We start from the raw sequence: 23,351 nt of genomic DNA, 5'->3' as shown, positions 1-23,351 counted from the left end.
TTATTAAACGAATACAAAAGGAAGTCTGACAGAGGAGAACGCAGGTCCAGCTGGACCCAAGGACAACACAATTGCCCGGCATTCCATGCCCAAGCGCCCCTTCCTTAACACCGGTGAAGCCCACACAAAGCCTTCGGTGGGTCTGTAGCTCCTGCACCCCCTGTGCTTTACCACCTCTATTTTCCAACCTCAAACCTCCAGTGCACAGACTTCCCAAGCACGTACCCAGCAAGGCTTTCAGAGCACCATGCTCCTTAGTTTCACTCTCACCAAAAGCAAAGGTACCATATGACAGCCCATCCAGTGACAGCTAAGGCCACTACAGAATTTCCCCAAATCTCTGTATATAATCAATTTTACAATCAAAGCTCTCTCATTTCTCCAGGTACTGTCCTTTAGACCAAAATAGCATGCTATAGAGTTCAAAACTTGAAGTTATTATTCCACATAGCAATGCTTTGCTGGGTTTGCCTGAAGGTATATAAATACAGTCACATTTGTAAAACAGCAGCAGATGGAGATGGTGCTGATGGAGATACATTTATCCCATTGAGACTGATACAGAAAAGATTTTTTTCTTTTTAATTGATGAGTTTGTCTTCACATCTTTCCTACAAGCTGCACAAATTCTTCAGCCTCTAAAGATGATTAGTCCTTACCCAGTGTGATCACCAAAAGCCAAGAAAAACACAAAGGCAGATCCTTAATGATGAGAGTTACCCTTAGCCTGAAGTCAATCAATTACGGATAACTTACACAGGTTAGTTCCCTCCAACTGAAATAATATATGGAACTGAAATTCTGCTTAGCTTTTCAAAAGAGGACTATAAATATACTGTAAGTATCCTTCCTTCAGGAGCAGAGTATTTTTTCCAGTCAATGCCTGCCTAACCTTGTGCCAAATCAGATAATTTAGAGAGCATCTGTTTTTCTTATAGTCATTTATTAGGAAATAAAATAGGATTGTAGTCCTGCATATTTTGCAATACTACTGCTTTTAGGAATCTCAAAAATCTAAAAGAAATAAAATAAACCCACCAGTGCACTTTCATAGCTAAAGCTATTTTTTTATATTTATAGCACACAGCAAATTTTTGACCCTTTCTCCAATCAATCCTTCATTTCATCAGCATGAGTATTTCCTTTCCCTATTTACTGTATTGATATTTCTTTGGCTTGACACAGTATTAGTCTAATATTCTAAAATATGCACTGTAGCATCAATTCCCTTACAATTGACCGTCACAACTTCATTTCTTGTAAATGTATGACAGGTTTTGCTAGGAAATCCAGGTCTCTGTATAACCGTGCTATGTAGCACACTTTTCAAAAGCTTCCCGTGCGAGAGCAGTCTTTTCCCAGACATATTCAACTTAAGCTTTCTTAACTGATGAAAACTTATCTACTTCAAAGAGACTTTGTCATAAAAAATAAGTCTTCACTTCAAGACATTAAAGCTTGAATTCAACTACCACAAGATAACCTTGTAAAAATACGTCTGCACAATTAACTAAATGAACAAATAACCATCATAAATTAGTTTACCCTGCCACAAATGAGTAAGAACTCTGTCTTTCAGAAACTAAAAAAACCCTAGTTTTCCAGTGTGGTTAACCACACAGTAAACTACAAACTTGCTCAGTCTCTTGCTTAGAAGGGGACAGTGGAAGTCAGTCACTGTTTTGTACAACTGTCCCTTAGCAAAGCCATAAAAGCCAGAGCACAGTGTGAAATTGATTTCTTCCTGTTGCTTCTCTTATTCACTTTGTCTCTTCTGGTGACAGAGGTGGCACAGTTCCTATAAGCCAAAACAACAATTTCTCTTGCTTGAAGTGGTGGAAAGGTATAACAACAAAAACAAAATCTGACAAAGAAATAACAAAAGATCATTTTATGCACAAAACCCCCTATACAGTTGGTTCATGTGTCATTGTCACCTAACAATAACTCACTTTCTGACAGACCATAACCTAGTCTGAATGAATAGAAATTTCTTCCTATGCAACGAGATGTTTCCTGTATTTTTGTACTTTATAGATAATTTTATTTGTTATTGATTCATGTTTACAAACTGCAATGTAAACTTTCTAAAAAGTTTTATCTATGCTACAGAAAACTCTCTCTCCACAGAGCATCCATTACACATGCACAGAATTTTTTAGCAAGAGAGAAGGAAAAAAGGTCCATCAAAGGATGTGCTGTTCTCCAACCATTCCAATACTAATTGTCTGAGCTGAATCATGCAGAACAGACTTATTGCTTAGAGTCTATGTTGGAACTTCATGCTGTAAAGAGTCTTAAACACCACAGCAAACAATGTAAATGAAATTATGTAAGCTAAAAGAGTTTAATCAGGCCTGTGTTTGGTGCATCTATACTAACGTCAAGAATTCTTCAAGGAGTTTAGTTCTACTCCTATCTGTGCTCAGATAGAGTACATTCATCCCCGGTACTGAAACATTTCAGCTGTAGCCCACTACTGTATAAGATTGCCTTTCTCCTGCTAAGAGCTGCACCCTTTTTTTTATACAGCAGACATCAAAGTCACTCAGCAATTTTTCTGACAGCAGAAGTAAAAGCCAGAGATGTGCTTCTTGTCATTTCTTGTGTTTCCCAGAGCTGCTCAGAGGCTCAAAATAACGCTATTAACAGAGTGAAATTAAATACCTTACCAGTGTTGCAATCACACACACATAGTCATGCTGATGTTGGCCAAACATTAGAAAAACAGCTGGTCATAGATAAGTCATCCACTTCTCTCTTTGTTTCCTTTTGGCAAAGGGCCATCCCTGCACCGCTTGGGCCAGAGCTCTGAAGCAAGCACCGAGCTGGAACAGGCACAGAGAGATCAGCACGTCCACACCGTCCTTCTTGTGACAGTGACACAGTATGACCCCAAGATGCTGCTGGATCCCTGAACCCCATCTCCACAGGGATCTCCATCCCTGCTCCTTGCTGGTGGTGGCAAACTACAGAGGTGGAAGTGAAGAACACATCCCTGCAGCTTAGACACTGCAATTTACTGAACCAGCTGCAGACGTTGTTTTCTCTTTAGAATATCTATACATTGCTGTATTTTTTTATAATATGCAATGTTAGCCCAGAAAGCTTTACTTCTGTTCAGTATGATCTAGCATTAGCACACATGCTCCCAACATCTGACTGGAAAAGGTATGTGTCGCTTTTAACTTTAATACCATAAAGAAAAAAAAAATCATGGTATAGAAGCCATCAGGGTCACGTAGGGAATTCTCATTTCTTCTGGAGCTGCAGTTGTAAGCACTCCTGGGACCAGGGCTGACATGCATCATCAGTTACAATTAAATGCTCTAATTTTTTTTAAAAAAAGGTTTCTTTCCTAAACATCTTTGGGGACCATGGGCCATGTCAGCTTTACCATGTTTGAAATGGCAATTGATCAATATAACACTAAAACTGCCAAGTCACAATATTACCACTACACTTAACAGCAGCGTTCTGCAGTATTTTTAATGAGGACACATCATCTAACACCTTAGGATTTAGTTCAGCCTGGTGTCCCTGCGGAGCTTTGCTGGAGGGCTGGGTGAAAGGGGATGGGAAAAATGAAACCATCTTGCTATACTTTTAATTTCAGATGATTTGTAATATATAACAAGCTCCTCATCAAAGACCCTGCAGCTTGGAGATGAAATGATGCATTAGCATGATCTGCATGCTTCAGTTACTGCTTGTCAGTGCAGAAACTCACTCGAGTTGTTCCCTGACAGACTCCCAGCATCGAACCCAACAGAACGTCCTACGCACAGCACAGTGACAGTTCCAGGCCTTTTATCTCAATTGCCACTAGGCCACTTTCCAAATAGTGAATAACTTGGGTTTTTCCCTTTGTTTTGACCTCCTGCACGGCTAACGTAAAGTGTGGCAAATTTTGGAGTGTTGGGTTTTTTTGCCTGGTGGGGGGTGGTTTGATTTGTTTTGTTTTGTTTAGGCGGGGGAGGATGGGTTTTTTAGTTTGTTTGGTTGTTGTTTGGGGAGGGTTGGTTGGTTGGTTGGTTGTTTTAATATTAGATTGCAATATAACAGAAGTAAAACAGACTGAAGACTCTTTCAATGTAAGTCTCTGGAAGAAGATCCAAAGATGTAAAACAGGTTTTCCCTTTAATTATTTCTACAGCAAATTGCACATACCTTTTTTAGGATCTCCACTAAAAGAGACCACTTGACACTGACTTTTTTTTGCTACCCATTCTTTTTTCTTGTATACTGTAAACTTTGGGAAAAGCTCTTGCTTGGGTTTGATCATTTGAGATGGACTCAGTTTTAGATAGAATTTGTCCATGTTGATGAGAGATGAGACTTAATCTTTTGGGGTTATAATTTCATTGGACAGACTCTGGGCAAATTCACATCTACAAGTGTATTTGTTGTTGTGGAATCACCATAAAGGCTGTTCTTCTCTTTTTTATGCTCCGCTGTGTCCCTGTTAGACCCTGAACAGTTCGGTGTCACTCTCAGACAGGGATGCTAAAAGCTGTAATTAACAAAACATTCAGACAGTTTATGTAAACACCTGTCTGATGCAAATATCTGTTTATAAATGCAGTAATATGCGCACATACCCAGTTCTCATGCTGTCTCAGGGTCTAGTAAATAGATTCTCTGAGTATTTTCTTTGATTGATTGTTTGTTTGTTCTGTTGAGGTTTTGTTTGTTTGTTTTCTTTTTGGTTTGGTTTCATGTTTTGTTTGGTTTGGGGTTTCTTTGGGTGGGGGTTGTGTTGTTTTTTGTTTGTGCTTTGGTTTTGTTACTGTTGTTGGTTTGGTTTGGTTGGCTGTTGGTTTTCAACTGGAATTTAAACAAATGAGGGATTTGACCAACTGGATCCTCATTTCTCAAAAAAAACCCACAAATGGTCTGCACGATTAATGTCTATTTTACAGGGAAAATACATTACACATGGGAATTGAATTAACACAATAGATTCATTTAAGGAATAGAAATTCCCTTTTTTAAAAAAATCCTTCTTACATAGAGATCAGATTTGGAACTGTTCTCAATATGTTAGCAGCTTTTTGAAAACAAATTGTACCAAATTTCAACAGCTTACCTCCAAACTAATCATACCACTCACTATAATATCCACACATCTTAAGAAACTGACACCACTACCTAGGCGAGCTTCCTCTTCCTTGCAATAGATTGTTTACTTTCTCATTCTGCAGTTCCCTTTCCAAGCTTCCTTTTCTTGGGGTGGATTGAAAAACATGACACCAGGACATACAATCATCCAGATACAGCCCAGCCATCTAATGCCCAGAAGAACCAGTTCTGGTCACTCAGCAACAGGCCATTCTCCAAGGAGTAAAGACAAGAGGACTCCCATGTTAAAGAATTATCACAGCTCTGTGCCTCCTCTCAGCTCCAACCTGGAACATGGGTCATTTCCAGACACTAGCAAAAACTGTCTGAGAATGCAGAAGATGCAAATCTAATTGTCTAATAAAGAACTTGCATGCCCTATTTATGATGAAAATAGATAAGAAGAATGACCAATCTGTAGTCATTCTGATGTTTTCAGGAAGATTTGTCTTCACAAATGACATTCCTCTAGAGCTCCATGAATGGAATTAATGTATTATGCATCGACAATAGCTCATTAGATACCAACAAGGAGAAAGGCAATTGAAAAGTCAATGTTCTGCTGAAGTTCTACCACCTTATGCTCAGATTTGTCCAATTCCAATTCATATATTCTATGTTATCCTTTGATTGACAAGCAAGGCCTGACCTTGAAAAAAAAAAAGCAATATCTAGGGGCCATGAGGAATGGACAGTTTTCTGTGCATGTGATGTTATATGTAAATATTCAGTGTCAAAGAATATGGGCTAAATTAAGAGTAAAGTAAAACACATGAGACTGCCTATCCAAAACATGCTGTTGATCTCTCTTGTTTACAATGGAAAAATACAAAATCTAATTATGTCTGCATGTATACATGCAAAGCTAGAAATTACCAGGCAATGTGTATTGTTATTTCTCAGACTGAAGGACAGGAAAGAAGCTGCTCCTTCCATTCACCCTTTACTTATTATTCTTACAATAAAACCTCGCAAAAGATAACGCAAAATCAACCCAAGTAACATACTGCAGTTGATATTCTGTAATGGTAATCCAGAAGCTAGATTGCATTTCTTTAAGCTTCTTAACCAAAAATACATGGCTTTCCATAGCTCCATTTTGAAGAAAAATAAATGAACCAGTTAATTTGAAATGTCATGAAGCTACAGTTCAGATTTCTGTACATGACACTTAGAAACCTGTTTGCCCTTCCACTTTTTTCAGAAAAGTGAAATATTCTCTTCTGCTGCGCCACTTAAAGGCCTCTAAAGAGTTTTTGTTTATATACAGCTATGTATGGATCCATATGGCTACCTGTTTAAATGCAATAATACTATTAGGCACAATTCTGCCATTTTCACCAGATACTTGGTTTTGTACCCATATTTATACAGTGGTTTATGTCAATTTGTATGAAGATGAAATAGCATTGTAAAGTTGTTTGTTTATTTTAAATGTCGACATCCTTTCATTTGATTCCTTGGGAGAGCCAAGAAATTAAATTGCAGGAGGGGAAAAAAGCTGATAATTAACTAATTTTGAAAGTATTCTCCGAAGATAGGATTTAATAAATAGAATGTTAATATTAAATTTACTTGGGGAGCGAACAAAACAGGAAACAACAGGGTACAGGAAACTTTACAAGGATATTCTGTTTAGATCTTGAAATGAAGAATATCTGATAACCCACCAGTACTACCCTTCTAAATGTTGGGTAGATGCTTTCAGGTGGCCATACCTCTAAAATTAAAATTTGAAAGGTTCAGCTGGCTGCTTGTGTGTTTAGCAACTTGCATTTGCAGCCCTGAAATAAGAAAGGAGGGCAGGGCGACGAGGTAACTGCCCTGTCTTCTCAAACTAACCCAACCTTTTTTTCTTCCTCTCTTTCTTCATTACATTGACAAGCATGGAGAAGAGCAGAGATTTAAGGTCAGAAACACAAAGGCAGTGCCCCAAATCTGTGGTGAGCAGCTGTGCCCGTGCACGCTGCCAGCAGCCGCTGGCCCCTCTGCCAGCCCGTGCCCACCCCGCCGGGACAGGGACCCAAAAGGCTCCCAGCAAAGCAGCCGTCACCTCGTCCCACTCGCACATTCATTCCAGACCTGGGCCAGAATCCCTGCAGCGATCCGTGGGGAAAGGCCCAAATAGGTACAAGGTGGGTGGCTTGTAGCAGTGTGTTTCTCTTTATCTGAGTTTACAGCATCACCTCGCAGTCTCTGGGCATCCTCTCAGTTTGCTTGTTTATTAATTTGTAAGCCTTTTTCACGCTGAACAGCTTCCCATCATTCTCTATCTTATGGTTTTAGCTCTCATCCAAATTTTTTTTGCTTTGTGTGATCAGCAGGGAAGGCTCTCAAGTTGGTCATCGTTATCCAGGAGCTGAAGAGCTCATTTATAAGACAACAATAAAACTGGGTGGTAGCACAGAATGATCATCCCCTTTCTGTCAAGGTTGTGAAAGAAAATCAGGCAAGGTGACATCTGTTTCAGCCCTGAATTTAGTCATAACAGGAACAAGCCCAGAAGATGACAAGGCATTCCTGGTTTTAAATCCTCTATTTACTGGAGCTGAATTTCCCCACTAATTAAAGCTTACCATCTCCCCCCAGCCATATTACTCCTTGCATAGGTTAGTTCCATCTTGGCTCTGAATTTTATTTTGAGACTACTTTGTCTGGTTGTATTTCTGTCTCTTCTGGTGTGATTAGTATTCAGTGCTACATGACCTAAAAATGGAATAAATACAGCAAAAAAGGCTGAAATAATCACTGTTTAAACACTAAGACTCATGTCGGAGCACCAGGGAAGCACAGCCTGCAACCAGGGTTGTACTTTACATTTCTTTTTTCTCGCTAGCTACACACTCAGCCAAAATCCAGACCTGCTTTGCACCAATATACAACCTTGATAATATGAAAACAAGACTGAAATATATAAATCAGCAGAAATTCTGGAATCACAAATGTATACTGTAAATGCATGGTTGTGAATTACAACTAAATATATTCAATATATATTCAATATTCAATATGCGTGTCTCTAAACATAAAAAAAAAAATCATTAAACTTGAACCTCAAATTTGTCTTGTTTTGTTTTTTCTTTTTTCAAACTTATTCCATCTTTTATCAAGCTACTCTTTTAGGCCCAGATTTTTTCACCTTCAAACCCAGGGAGAGCTGTAAGAACATAAAAAATTAGAAGAAACAGATATGAACATTTAAACATGCTTTTTTTTGAAGTAGACATTCACTTAGATGAATGGCAGAGGAAAAGTCAGACACTCATTACAACTTCGATTATCTTATACCCTGTACTTGAGAGCTTTCTGTTTTCAGCACAGCTTTCACCATGAGAGGTGCTGTACACGGCATTCACTGAGGCGACAAGACAAACACCCTGTGCACATTCCACTACTCCATCACCAGACCCAGACCCTCCTGGGCACTCCCAGCTCGTGATGCAGCACCGTGTCCTGCCTATGGACCAGCCATCGCTCACCCATCACACAGAAAGAGACAGGAGAGCACACCACTGGGAGGACAACACACGTTCTTCCTACGCTACTGATGGAGAATGAAGATTGTGATCAACAGACTTGCTCAGCCTCAGAGCAGAAGTGGGGAAAAACTCACCAGCTCTCGGATCTCCCTGTTTTCTTGCACTAAGAATCTATCTGGTCTCAGAGGAAGTTTAGTAGATGACGTTCCACAAATGGATGACTCAGAGCGAAAAGAGGTAGAACAATAAAAGAGATGGAGGAAATCACACCTTCACTTTGGATTTGTTGTTTTTGTTAGTGTTTTTTTCCCCTGCTTCTTAACACATCTGGTCATGACCGACTTTTGGATGCAAACATGGATCCTGTCCATGTACAGAGTGCCCTGCGAACAGAATAGCACAGCGTCAAGTGTACACGGTGGCTGTTGCCTTTCTGTGCACCAGGCACAGATTTTCCACTTTCATTTCTGACCTGCTGCTGCTATTGAGAAACATGTATTTGTTTTCACATTTTGAAAGTCAGGAATTCTGTCACAGATAGCTGCTCTGCTAAAGAAAGTCAGGCTCTTCTTCATGGTATCCAGTAAAAGCACAAAAGGCAAGGGAGACATAAAGAAATACATAAGAAACAACGTTCTTACTGTAAGGGTGATCAAACAGTGGCAGAGGCTGCCCAGAGAGGTGATGCAGCCTCCATCCTTGGAGATGCATATACACAAAACCCAGCTGGACACAGACCTGAGTCACCTGCTCTAGTTGACCAGAAAGGTTGAACTAGGTGATCTCCAGATGTACCTTCCCACCTCAGCTGTGCTGCGATCCTGTGAGCGTCATGAATTTTGCACACTACCCAGGGCAAAAACCGCACAGTGTGTTTATTTTTTATTTTGCACTCCTTTGGAGTATGATTCCTCTAAACTATTTCGTCATCATGTAACAAGCCGCCAGCAATAAGTTACTATCACAAAGAAAGAAAACTGATGCAGGTAACTATTTTTTTTTTTTAATTCCATTAATCTGTCTCCTATAGCAACACTTTCTGTATTAAGACACTATTTCATCATCTGTGAATAACTCACACTCATTCTCTCTTCATCTCAGTTTATGTGAAATCACATCTAAAACAACAAAACATCATGACTGTCTCACTGAAAAAAAGCCCTGCTCAAATAAACCTGGATGAAGAAATATTCATGGCTATTGAATCCTTCAGAACTTCTGTTTAAAACACTGCGTTTTTATTTTGAAAGCAGAAAGCTGCATTCATTATGTGGGGGTTTAAAACCTGTCATGAGAGAGCTGTCAGGCTCTTTGCATTTGCCCTGTACTTCTCCTTAGCTGATTTTGTTGTATTACAGCACTTTACCAACATTGTTCATGTGAGACACGCTGCCTCCCTTCTGCAGGAAAACAAACCAGAGACGAGGTTACCAAAAAGCATCAGCAACACTTGGGTCTCCTGTGCCCAGAATGATGCCCAGTTTTTTAGTCCAGTCTTCTCAAGTCAATTTAATCGATTTACGCTCTGCAATTCAGACTCCCTGGCTAAAAAATGACACTGACACACACAGTTCTAATACAGAGCTCTTCAACCCTCTGAATTATAGTAAAAATCTATTGAAATACGATGTCTTTGGTGACAGTGACAAAGCAAACTTCACTAAGCTGCGTTTAAAAAGACGCAAAGCTAAATGAAACTAATTTTCACTTTAAATCTGATTTTGACACTGACACACCATTATTGTTGAAGATTTTCACATAATGCATGCTTTTCTTCCATCTAGACATACTTCATTACAGAAATATTTTTTTAGTCTGTTTACAAAGAGGATTAGAAAGTCCCGCATCTTTCACTACAATCCAACAAGCTGAAAATTTGTACTCATCAGTCTCAACCCATAGGAACAGCAAAAATACCTGCAAGAAGACATGGTGGGAAACACAAAGTTTTACAGGTAAGGGATTTGACAGTAGATGAGACTTAAATCACTCCCGTACAGCTCCAAATTCTTCCTCTGAAGTTTACAGAGCCCAAAACAATTAGGCCTTCAAGTAGGAAGAAAACACTTCCTAAAAATAATTATCCCTACAAGGCTATTTGCAACCTCAGAATACACATATGGGCAAACCCATTTAAAAACAAACAAGCAAAAAACCATGGCTGCTGACTAAATGGCAAAAGCAAAAAGAGAAGGAAGGAAAAACAAAGGTAAAAAATGCTGTGCCAAGTGACTCAGCTCTGTTTGCTGTGGCTGCTGTCCCCTGCAGAGCTCGCTGAGAGCCATTTGCTCTGCTCCAGGTGGGTGAACCCAGGAGCGAGAGCAGCACACAAGCCCATGCACAGTCATTTTTCTCTCTCATTACTCTCTCGTGAGCTCTCCACCTTACTGTACATTTTCACTTCTTTCTGCTGTACCAGTGTTGTTAGCTCTGGTACAACAATATATGAATCATATTCAGGAAAGTCACAGTGGGAGATTTTTCATAAGGCAGTTAGCCATGGTATATTCTTGCGGTAAGCAAAGCAGGTTAACTAGATAAACCTTGCATCTTTCAGAGAAGCAGGATCAAAGCAGATAACTAATTTGTAATTATATGCAATTCCTCACCACAAATTTAAAACAACAACAACAAAACACACACAAAAAGAAACAAACAAAAACAAAAAGACAAAAACAACAACAAAACACTGAAAATATATGGGCTAATTAATTCACGGTTGCTGTAAGATACAACATATCTCGTTGTTGTGTTTATGTTCTTCCACGTTTTCTTCCGTAACTCAAACAACTAAGGGAAAAGAAACCCGATTTTCACTTATGCAGCTCACACCTAAAAGGGCAGCTAGTTATGCCAATAGGCTTTGGTATTGAATTATTAAGAATGCGATTCAAATTCACAGTTATTTAGAAAACAACAATATCAAAAAACATTTTACTGCACTGGAAAAAAAGCACATATTATATGCTTGAGCTGCGTACAATCTGTTCAGCTGCACAGTTCAACACAATTCAAACAAAATTAAAGGTTGCAAATCAGGTATTACTGCAGGCCTTTGAGAAGATACTTTTACCCAGAGATTTCTTCTTATTTCATTAAAATGGCTCAAGGAAGCAAGATACAGGATTAAGTCAAGCTGTGAATGACTAGGTAATACACATATGTCTCTCATACACAAAAAAGCATCTGAAAGCGATGAAAAAACAGGTAAATTTGCCTACTAAAGCTGTTGATAATCATGACCCAATTTTGTGAATACTTGCACAGATGACGAGACTTAATCTTTTGTTTGAGACCACTCATGGGAACAATACAGAAGGAAGAGGTGAGGAATTCCCTAGCTGAGTACAGTTACCAACAATACAATAACCTGTAAATAATCAATAATAATAGTTATTCAAACAAATAAGTAATTTGAGATACAGAACACTGGGTTTCAAGTTGCTCTTACAGGTGAACAACATAGAAACCACAAATTATCAAGATTCCAATTCCAAGGAAACACAGAGTGTATTGTGACATCCTGACAATAAATATGTTTCTTTATAATGGCATGATATGAAAAATGGATGAGAGAGCACATCCAGTTTAGTGCAAGGGTTCCATACCAAAACATCCCACTTGCTGCAGCAGAATGCATCTCCAGTTCAGCACACATTCAGATGTTTGCAGGACCTGCTCAGGCCCCTCCAAACCAAACTGTCCCTCTCTGGTCATTCTTGTCTTTCCCTAAGGACACAGGCGAGACTGACATCTCGCTGCATCTACCCTAGCAACTGCAGGGAGCACTACAACTTCATCAACAGGTTCCTTCAAACATCACACATTTTTCCCTCTTCCTCAGTGCCCTTTTCCCTTTCTGCTTGCCCAGAACCTACTGACATATGTCCTGGCTCCTCACAGCCTTCGGTGCATGGCAGCACTCCCACCCCTTCATTTCAGCTCGGCTTGGGCATCTGCCCATTTCCCTGCCATTCCAAACTCTTCTTACCCAAAATTAAACAAACACCAATAAGGAGTCTTCTCTCTGGCCCCCAAGAAATAAATCCCTTCTGCCAGGTACATGCAGTATCCCTCTGCTAATTCCTCCAAAAATTGGACGGGGTTTCTATCTGTCAATTTTTCTCTTTAGAGGTGATGGGCTGAAAGTAATGTCACCCCTTAGAGTCAGTAGGTGGATGAAGTTTTTGGCAGCTCTCCCAGAAACCCTTTTCTTGTTTCTGCAAGATACTGCTGGGGCAAAGTTGCTAATCTACAACTGTGCTGCAAATCTCAGCCCAAGAACATATGTTCTTGTGCTGTCAAGAGAGAGAACTGCAGTGAAAACATTACGTAGTGCCAACAGCCCACAAAAGATATATGGGTGCTCAAGCTCAATGCGCTGAGCAGAAAATTAAGATTGTTCTCATTGCTTTGCTTGAAATGTCTGTGTCATCTATAATCAACAAAACAGTCTGGAACAAAGCACAGCCATCTCTTTTTGTTATCTGAGCAGCTGAAGAAAACAACCTAACATAAAAAAAGTAGTGAGGGCTTCATATAGTTCAAATAAGCAAAATACATTTGTAAAAATTCCGTGGTAGTACTTTGGTAAGTGACTGGTGACAGAACCTTCAAAAATTCACCTTTTAGAATAATACAACAAATGAAATTATTGGTAATACTGAGAAAGGAACGAAGAATTCCTAGTATCAATTCCCAAGATTCACTACAAAATCTTGATTTACATGAAGAAATCAAGACACTGAAAACACACCAACAAAAGTCTAACACAAATGAATTTGGGATTAATTCGCTAAATGCGTTGCACAAGCGATTATTATGTAATTCCAGTTAGTTACTGCATCTCACCTATCAAAAATAGTGCACTCAGTGATCTGCTCTATTCAAAGAATCGAAGTATACAGCATGCAAAAATGGTAAAAGAAATTACCAGTATCTATTGTACTAACTAACCTACATTAGTTCTTTCTGATCTTCTTGATTTAATGTTCCCTTGTGCCTGGCTTCCCATCACTACATGAGATCACACACATTCCTTTCCATTTTGGTCACCCTGCTCCAGCAGACATGAAATATTTTCACAAAAATCAAGAGCAAGTACATGCTGAACAACTAACGATGCAAGATTAGTGTGAAAGATTAGCTGCTGTTCAATTCTCTCCAATATCTGTTAACTTCAGACACTCAAAGAAATCTGATTATGCTATGTATGGCCCTCCACATCTATGCCTGTGGAGTAATGAAGTGCAGTCTCAAAATTATAATAACTGAAAATGTTAACACTTCAAATGGATTAGATTATATTTCTTTTCCAAATCAGAATAGCATAAAAGATATTTTTCAAAACAACATGCACTTCTGTGCCACACCAGTACAAGTGACAGGAAATATACTGTTACCTACCTGGAATCTCGACCAAGCACAGACCTGACGATACCGTGTTAATCTGGCATCTCTGTAAGAATGTGGACCTCAATGCCTACAAGCACTGTGCTTTTATGAAATAACCACAAGCCCACTGAAGATAGTTCAGCTCATTAGCAGCTTGTAAAGGCTTCTTTGTTTGTGGTGTGGGAGTCCTGGCTGCAGAGTCTTAGTTTGCTTTTGTACTACGCAGAATTAATATTAATAATGAAGAAAAAAAAATATAAAATAGCTATAAGTAGCTGCATATTTTCCAACAGGATTTTGTGCTGTGCAGTCAGAATGGTAACTGAAAGTGCAGCTTTCTCTAAAAATGACTCATTTCTATTGGAAAATGTATATATGTTTTTCCTTTTGAGTTTGTCTGGCAGTTGCCATCACAATTATGGGCAATGTCAGGGGCCGTACAAAAGGGAATATTTGTTTCGTTTTTTTTCAATAATGCACTGAGAAGAGAGGTTCCTGTTGACTTCTCCAGCTAATAATGTAATTCATGTAGAGATCCTGAAATCATACTGAAAAAATCAGGGAAAAAATACTCACTTTACATTTCACTGTTTTAGTTTTAAGAATGTTATCAAGGAGAGACAGCACTTGCAATTTGTGTTTTGCATTACCTGACTAGTGCCTCAGAAAGTAAAAACTAGCAACGCTATCAGAAAGAGAGCACCAGACCGGCTGTGGGCATGCAGATTATTCATTTACATTAGGACTTCTATGGAGATCAGTAAAAATCATCATAAACATGACCCATTTGCATTCAAAGAAAACATGTGACAGCATTTAGGTCCCACTTTGCAGAGTAATGAGTAATCAGAGCTTCAACTAGAGTTAATGACAAAATCAAGTTTTCAGAGCCCCTGCTGTGGGCATCACTGAGACTCTCCTGAGCACAGGACACTGCTCAGCTGACAGTGGGGTTTGGTGGACAAGGTCAGGAATCACCAGTTTAAACCAGGAGGAGGTGAGAGAAGGACAAAGCAACAATTAAAGATTCACGCACATTTCTCATTTACTAGATAAAGAGAGGGAAAGAAATATACCTTTCTTTCATGAGCACTGGGTACGCCAGGGGTGTTCTGCTTAAGAAATCCTGCTGTTGTGGACCACCTTGTAGGGTTTTTCCGTGAAGGCTCTTCTGAAGAAAAATTTGTGTCACTTACAGAGGTTGAGAGGCCAATCAGTGCAGGGTCACTGCTACGTCGGACATGAAGAGGCATATCTGAAGAATAAAACAGACAGTAAATAAACACTGACTAGATTTAAAATGTTTTTCACAGAAGATAAATATTTTTTCAAGCTCTGGTTGGGTGGTTTTGACCAAATGTGGTTTCACAGAGTAACAAGTTACCGACCTCAGCATAGTTCCTCAAGGACAAGGTCTGTTTCCTCAAAACCACAGCCTTGCCGCCTGGCCACACGAGGAGAAAACGAGGGCCAAAGCAAACTCACTCAATATAGCAGGCTTTAAAAGTACAAAGACAGCATCGCTACTATCTCTGTCCGTTGTGTAAAATAAAAGAAGACACAGCATAGGATTGAATAACTAAGAGGCCAAGGTGACTTACAGATATTTTAAAGAGCAAGTAGCCAGTGTCTTAAATTCAAGAGCCTGGTGGCAAAGGAGGTGTGCACTAGGATGACACGTCCCCGACGCCACAGCCAGGGCTGCAGCGGGCACAGCCAGCGCTGCTCAGCAGCCTCTGCAGCGACGCACAGCCTACTCAAACAGCCTCTCCACTCCTTCCCAAAAACTTATGGAAGCAACTGTTTTCAATTCGGCATTTGCCTCTTCCTGACAGCTGAAACACGATCTGTGCTGATTTACTCTGATTCCCTTTGCCTTCCAGCCGGCATGACTGACAGGAGAAAAATATTTCATTAGTAATAAATGATGCAGTGGGCAGGTAGACTGATTGGAAAGGGTTAGGTTCTTTTAATATATGTAGAGGTCAAATCCATTCTGGAAACTTTGATGGCACGTTAAAGTTAGTTTCTCTTGAAATACAACTTAATTTTTTCCAATTTCATTTATTATCCTCCAACAAATATCCACACGTCCATCGCCTCCTTGCCCAAACAGAAGTTTCATTGCCTGCATTTGCGACCCTTCAGCGCTCTCCCACTCGGCATCAGAACAGAGGGGACGTGATTTATCATTTGTATTTCTCTTTACTGCTGCACTGGGAGCCTTGAATGCAAAGTGGAAAAGGAAAAGGTGAAAGCTCTGGAATGTAAGGAGCAGAGTCAGTGGGAAAGGAACGCTGGGCAGCAGCTGAGAATGAAAACCCAGGGGAAGCTGAAGGTGCTTATCTCACAGTACTAGCAGCAAAACACAGTGACAGGAGTTTGATAAGTGACTGGTCTTGTTTCACAATATTTTAATTCTATGTATAATAATACTACATATAGAATTTTATTTTGTGTGGCATTATAAAGACACTGAGAACTACGAGAAGCCATGCCACACACAAAAAAAATGTGTGAGATGGTGTTTGTTTGTTTGTTTTTTAACAACTAGGACTCATGGTGCTGAGATGTTACACAAGTGTTACACAACGAAACACCAAAACAGTAATTCTATTTCATGTCCATTCTGGTATACAAGAAGAACAGAGAATTAATTAAGGTTGTTCCCACAATCATTATACTACTTCTTGTTCCTTTGAAAATTCTGTTTTTCTATTTGTAAAATTATTTTCGCAATAAAAATATTCACAGGAGTCAATTTATAGCAAATAAAATGTTTTCTTTCATAAATATGCACATTTGTACATCATATATATGTATAAAACAACTAGAAGTAATTAAAATAATATTTCAGGAAATAACACTTTAATTACATAGAAAAGTATTTATGGTCTGAGTTACCTCTACTTGGATTTTAGTTACTCAGTATATACTCATACACTCATAACAGGTTTTTCTTTGATTGCTTTGCCTTCAACTACTTCAAGTTTCACGAAGGAGCTGAAGGTGAAGCCTCTCCTTTCCCCATAGACGGCAAATGTAATAAAGGACACTGCCAAATGGCAAGAGATGTCTGTACCCAAGGTGACAGAGCCGCATCCCGGCCACGGCCCCACGCCGCACAGGGAAGTGACCCATGAACAGTAGTGCCTGGACACCCACTCTCATTTATTACATTAGCCTGGGCTAGGAAGGGGCTCTGGAGTATGTAGTGCCACTTAAGAAAATCACCAATCTATATCTGTTCCAAACAGCAGCCCAGACATACCATCCTGTTTGTCTTTGCTACCCACCCTACAACACAGAATTACAATTTTCGAACATGAGTTCACTTGCTCCTTATGCTCCTACATCTATATATAAGCACCGTGACAGCAAAATGTTCTTGTATTCTTACACCCTTTCTTCAAATCACTTGACAAAACAAAAGTTCAGTTGAGTGAACTTCTGTAAGAAAAGAAGCCAAATTGCCAACAAAGGAAGAAACTGGAACTCACATCAGCACTTCTGGAGGTGAGTGAGCGATTATTGCTGCCTTGCCTTTTGCTTTGTAGCAAAAACATGACAGTTTGCACCCTGCTAAGTAGCAGAGACTTTTCACAATACAGAAAGTTAATCATGTAACAGAATTCCCAAATATTAACATCCTCCAGGGAAAACATTAACATAAGAAGTTTCTCTACAAAATCTGTTAGCTGATGAGCCACACCTTGAATACGATCCATTGAATTTTAGTACGATTAGTCAGTGAGGTATTTTCAGACATTTATTGAACACTTCTCCAAATCTCAAAAAAAAAGGTATTCTGCCAGTGTAAACATACGACACGATCAGTTCTAGTCTCTCCTTATGAAAATTGTGCCATACATGAGGAAAGTGATTTGTATCATTAATCAAGCTTCACAATAAAGTGAATTATAAAAGACAATAATTCCCAGTTAAACTTGAAATGAAACATCTGGTAATTTATTTTTTTTTTAATTGCTGGAATGGGACAAGCACATGGAGCTGGCTCTAGTGTATGCTGCTTGGCAATGGTCAATACCACCCCACGTATTAATCCAAGAATTAAATCCTATTCACACTACATTAACCAGAAGTTGTAAATACAACCTCCTGCATTTCTGTCTCCAGTTCTATTCTGAGAGACCATTCTAACTTGGTTTTGATACTCTCCATTAAGACAACAACAAAACAGAATATATTGAACAGATTCTACCAATATATTGTTGGTTTATTCTGGTTTACCTGATTTATAGATTTGAAGAAGATATACTTTGAAATATTAAAAGGAAAATCAAAGGAGAAGAACTTAATAATTAAACCACAAGATGAAGTGCGTATGGGACCAATGCAATGTCACTGATTCCAGGATGATGGCTGATACTGTTTGAAGTCTGTGGTTTCTTTGAAGAGTGGATAAAACAGCAATGAACTCTAATCACAAGGCTTCAAATTCTCTGTGGCACTAATGCACTGTAAATATTGATTTGCTTCTGCAGCTAAGGTGCCTTTTAAATAAGCACTTGAAACGGTAAATCTAATAAGGAATTACAGGAAGTTTTAAAAGTCTAAGAATTAAGGAAAAATTAAATTACAAATCATGAAAGTTACCACTAACTCAGTTCTTGAGCCACCTTGAAGGACTTGAAGTATTCAGCAATGAGTCCAACACTGTAACTTCAGAAAGAATTATGCGTGACAGAGAATCCCGTTAAGTTATGTATATGGCCACAGTTCTGCTAGAAAATGGTTATTTGTAGGATAAATCCAAGCTGGATAACAAAATGCTCACATTCATAGTCATGAAATTCTGACTGGAAGTCTCATTTTATTAAAAGGAACAGCAGTTTCACTATAAATTATAAAAACAGCCAATATACATTTTATAACCATCTTTAAATGTTAAGAACACAGAGTTGTACCTTTCCTTCCTGCCAGCAATTCCATTTGTATTTTAAAAGGGTCGTCACCTTTTCTGATTTTCAAATATGCTCACGAGCAAAAGCATTTGAGGATCTGGCAAATTTCATCCATAAAGCTGAATATGTCCTGTGTGCAGGCATTCAGCGCAAAGGATGGGACCCTCTGAGCCGAGCTAATTCATACCTTCCCATTTCAATTCCCTCTGCGATGTCAGCTTGGAGGGCATGACTAGAAAAATACACACATATATTTATATAGCATAACCAAGGAGATTTCAATTGATGTTTCAGCTCCTCAGTGCCACTGGCAGCTTGCACAGTTTGGTGTGCGGTGAATTTAAGGCACAGAAATGAAAAATTATCTTATGGTTGTGAAAAATGCAGTTGTGATTCGTGCTAAGATGTTTAATGTTTACAGGTATAACCAAATGAGGCACGGACTCTGAACTTGTGAGCTCCATTAAACCCAAGCAGTACCTAATATAAGCCAGCACTTCTCCACCAGACAAACAAAACAGTGCAAAACAAATGAATGCATGTTGCATTAGAAAAGAAAAAACTATTAAAAATCTAACCAGTTCCAAGAGGGGAAGAACTACTCCCTGGACAACTGCATCAGCTGTCCTGCAGAGGCAACCTCAGGCCTGCGATGCGGAGGTGGCTGCTGGGAGGGATGTGAAACAGCAGCACTGCAAAGCTGCCACCAGTCACCCATCTTTTCAGAAACATACTTCTAGAGTGACAGCAAAGGGAGAAGATAGATATACACCACCAACTCTCTCCTCATGGCCCAGAGCAGTATTTTTCTCTCCCCTAGAATCCATTCCACTTTTAAATAATGATTTTTTAATAAAAGAATTTGAAGCATTTCCCAAATTTACTTGGTCGAACTCTTCAGATTATTTTTTTTTCCTAAATTGGTATTATGTTCTCCAAGTTTCTCATCCTGTTACTAGTTAGCCCCTGTTCACTTACAAAACTATCTCTTCCTTTTACGTGTCCCAGACAATTACAGGATTTCTCCCCTAAATGGTGCTGTGCAGCACATAACTTCACCTCTGCCTCTTTTAATTCTCTATTGCTGTTCACTTTTGTAAATATTATTCTGATCTTAACTTGTTCAGAAGACACCCAGAATAGTGTATTTCTCTTATGAAATACTCTCAGTGCTGTCTTACAAGGAGCATCCTCCCTGTCTTTTTTTGAACTTTGACACTAATACATAGCCAGCAACAATTGCATTTGGGTATTTTATTGTCATGGTATCAATCCACAACACCCACAGAAATCCTTAAACTTTTCTTATAGCCTCACTTCAGTATCTTTGTCTTGTTAATTGAAGTGTAAGTTGAGTTTAGATCCATATTCTTATACATTAGCTTCTATTTAGTCAGGCTGAATTAAATTGTATTTTTCCAGTATATGTACTACATCTCTATTGGATTATTTATCTTTACTCCATTCATATTATTCTCCTTTCCTAGTTTATGAACACCTGGAACCATAATTAACAAACTACAGTATTGTTTCTCCCAGATTTAAAGGTGTTAAAACCAAAACTAACAGGAATCCTCACAACACCCTACTGGACAATAATCCCTAGACTAAGATTGTCTCCAACTATTAAGATTTCTACACTGATTTGCAACCATACTGAAGTGTTTATGCTCACACTAACTTGGAATTTCCAGGACACTTAAATTTCTATCAAATGCTTTAAGATTTGCAAATATTACATCAGTTGCGCATCATTCACCTACAAATGCTAACTACCTAGTGTTCACGGCTCTCCCTTTCAGAAGTACAAGAAAGCTTCGGATGACACAGTTTAGATGATTAGCATTTCTCTACTTGGAAATATGTTTATGCTTTAAAACATCAGCTTCTAAAATGAATTTCTCTACATTCAGAACTCTTGGATAAATAACAAGACTGCCATTCCTCTTGCAGCAGAAAAAAAAACATTGTTAACTTCACACAATTCCAGATATTTATAACTACTTCACGTACAAACCCAACTGTTCTAGTTATTCTTCTAACTATTCATCTTCAAACAACAGCTTATGTACTTCCTCACAGACATATTTCCAATGTTATCAAATATTGTTCTCTGCTTTTTTATTTCTTTAGCTCTGAAAAGACATATTTATAAGCATTTGCACATTAAAATAATGACAAATCACAATGATCTTGTTTTCCACGTACCACTGCCCCATGCATTGGAGATGTGGCTGGCGGGGCAGAGGCTGCACCACAGCACTAAAAATGCACAACATGGTCTCGGCAGACGAACGAGGCAGGTCTTGGGACCCTTAGACTCAGCCTTCAAAATCTGACAGGGGCGCACATGTCCCTAAGCTTCACATAGATTTAGAGAAAATACACTTGGCTGTGTAAAATGTACAAACAAAAACCCACTACATGCTAACATATACCTTTAAAGAAATACAAGACAGTACATTAGCATGCCTACCATCAAAAACAAGAAGTAAAAACATCCCTAGAAGAATGGACAACAGTGAAAAGAATGCAACCAAGCCACCAAAACAGTCTTATTACAAAGCAAAAGAAAGAAGAAAAGTCCTTACCTCCTTAATATAATTTTCAATCTCTTTTAATAGAACCTAGGTTTTCTATTTTCCCAACCATGACTGCTCACTGACTTTAAAATTCAAAAATAAGAAAACATCAACCTGCCACAGTTATATTTTAATAATGAGGTAAAGTTAAATCCTCATCTTGAAAGGCCTTTAAAATAACAATCTTTCTTCTGTTTCTCTAATATTCTTTCTTCTTACTTTTGAATACTAAGATCCAGGAGGAAAAAGATGATTGCACCTTGAAACTCAATTTACTTAGACACTGACTTTTAAAGCTAATTAGAGAAAGATCTTTAAAACCGAAATTAAAATTTAATTACCGACACCCTCTCTGTCTCCCTTCTCTGGGCTTTTTTCTAAAATGCAAATATCTTTACATGCCAAGAGAAAAGACAAAAATGTCAGATCTTACAAATGTTCTACTCATCTCTGTCAAAAAAAAAAGTTTCAGTATGTTTTAATGAGCTGCAGTCTCGGGTTTTTGGGTGTGTTCTTCGTGGACTTTCTTAAAACATGCTGGGTTGCCTCTTTACCTATTTTCACACTAGGGCTACAAATCCAGGAAAAGCGCACTTCTAGTCCCCCAGATGCTACAAATCTTTTGCAAAATATCATCTTGCTTGCTACCTCTTCAAACACTTGTGTGACAGTAGAAGCATCATCAGCTTTGCTCCTGCTGAAGTTTTTCTGCTTACATCAAAGATCATGCCTTGCTAATAAGACTCTGATTGATATTTAGTTATATTATAATGAAGGCACTGTATTTTGTATCTGCATTCGTGATTCATTTTGCAGTGCAGGCAGGGGGCTGCAATGACAGGAGGCAATTCATAGCTGCTTTGAGTTGATAATGCTTCACCGCTCTGAGACGCAGGAAGCTGGCAGATATTTTTCTTACCACAACTTTGAAAAATCCCCTAAAACTGAATGGTCAAGTTGCTCCTGTTAGTGACCACAATGCAGTGTTGTTAAAACTGTATACTGTTCACAATCTAAATGCTTCGGGTAGGTTCAGAAAGGCTCACTTAGAGGAAGAAGATTCCAACTTTTCTCCGGACAGAAGGGCAGAAATACAGATGCAACAATAGGATTTAGACTATAACTTGAAGAGCTCAGTTGGGAAGAACCAGGAATAACATAGTTTCCATGATACACATTAAGGTTCTTTCATCAGTGAGTTTCAGCCACAGAAAACCTGCTTTGGTTGCCAATGTCATGATCCCCTTCTGGTCCCCAGGCCACCATGGTGCCTTTTTACAAGGAAAAGGGGTTGGTAGAAGCGCCATTACTGTGCAGTTCCAGATATTGGGGGTTCAGAACTACTTGCCAGTCTATAATCCACTTCTGACTTATTCTAAAATTGACTTTCTATCAACATCTGCTGTCAACACAGCCTCGTGCATCGCTACATCACTTCGTATGTGAGGTGGGAATTCCTATGCAGATCATGTCTAGATACCAAAGAGTTAAACAGGCTTAAGTGCAATTCAGCACTATGTGTGTAATTAGTGTGTGTTTGTTGTTACACAAGTTCTTACAAAGCTGATAGAGGAATCTCTCTCCTTCCCTAATCTCCATCAGAACCTTATGCTGCATCCACTGGCTCATTAATTACAGCCCTAATGTTAATTGACTTTTCAAAAGGCAAGGCCCACGCTGCCTCCGGCTGCCCTTCTGCATCACCTCTGTGGCTCTCGCCCGCCAAAGGAAACCCTACCAGCCAACAGCAAGGAAATGAAAACCTACAGTATTTCTACTGGAGCTTAGAAGGGGGAAAAAAACAACCCAATATCTGGATTAGTAAAGACATCACAACAGGACCATCACCA

The 23,351-nt window shown here is 39.0% G+C and overlaps 1 protein-coding gene across 26 annotated transcripts in view; it reads right to left on the bottom strand.

Moving 5' to 3' along the window:
* Window positions 1-23,351, bottom strand: part of PARD3 (par-3 family cell polarity regulator) — a 454,313-nt gene that overhangs the window by 258,181 nt on the left and 172,781 nt on the right. For all 26 annotated transcript variants that reach the window (XM_065055093.1, XM_005504176.4, XM_065055083.1 and 23 more), the window contains one exon: window positions 15,071-15,249. In XM_065055093.1, coding sequence (XP_064911165.1) covers window positions 15,071-15,249 — 179 coding nt within the window. The remainder of the gene's footprint in view (window positions 1-15,070; window positions 15,250-23,351) is intronic.

Source organism: Columba livia, chromosome 2 (assembly GCF_036013475.1).
Source record: "Columba livia isolate bColLiv1 breed racing homer chromosome 2, bColLiv1.pat.W.v2, whole genome shotgun sequence".
Lineage (NCBI taxonomy): Eukaryota > Metazoa > Chordata > Aves > Columbiformes > Columbidae > Columba > Columba livia.
This window is presented reverse-complemented; position numbering and strand designations above follow the sequence as displayed.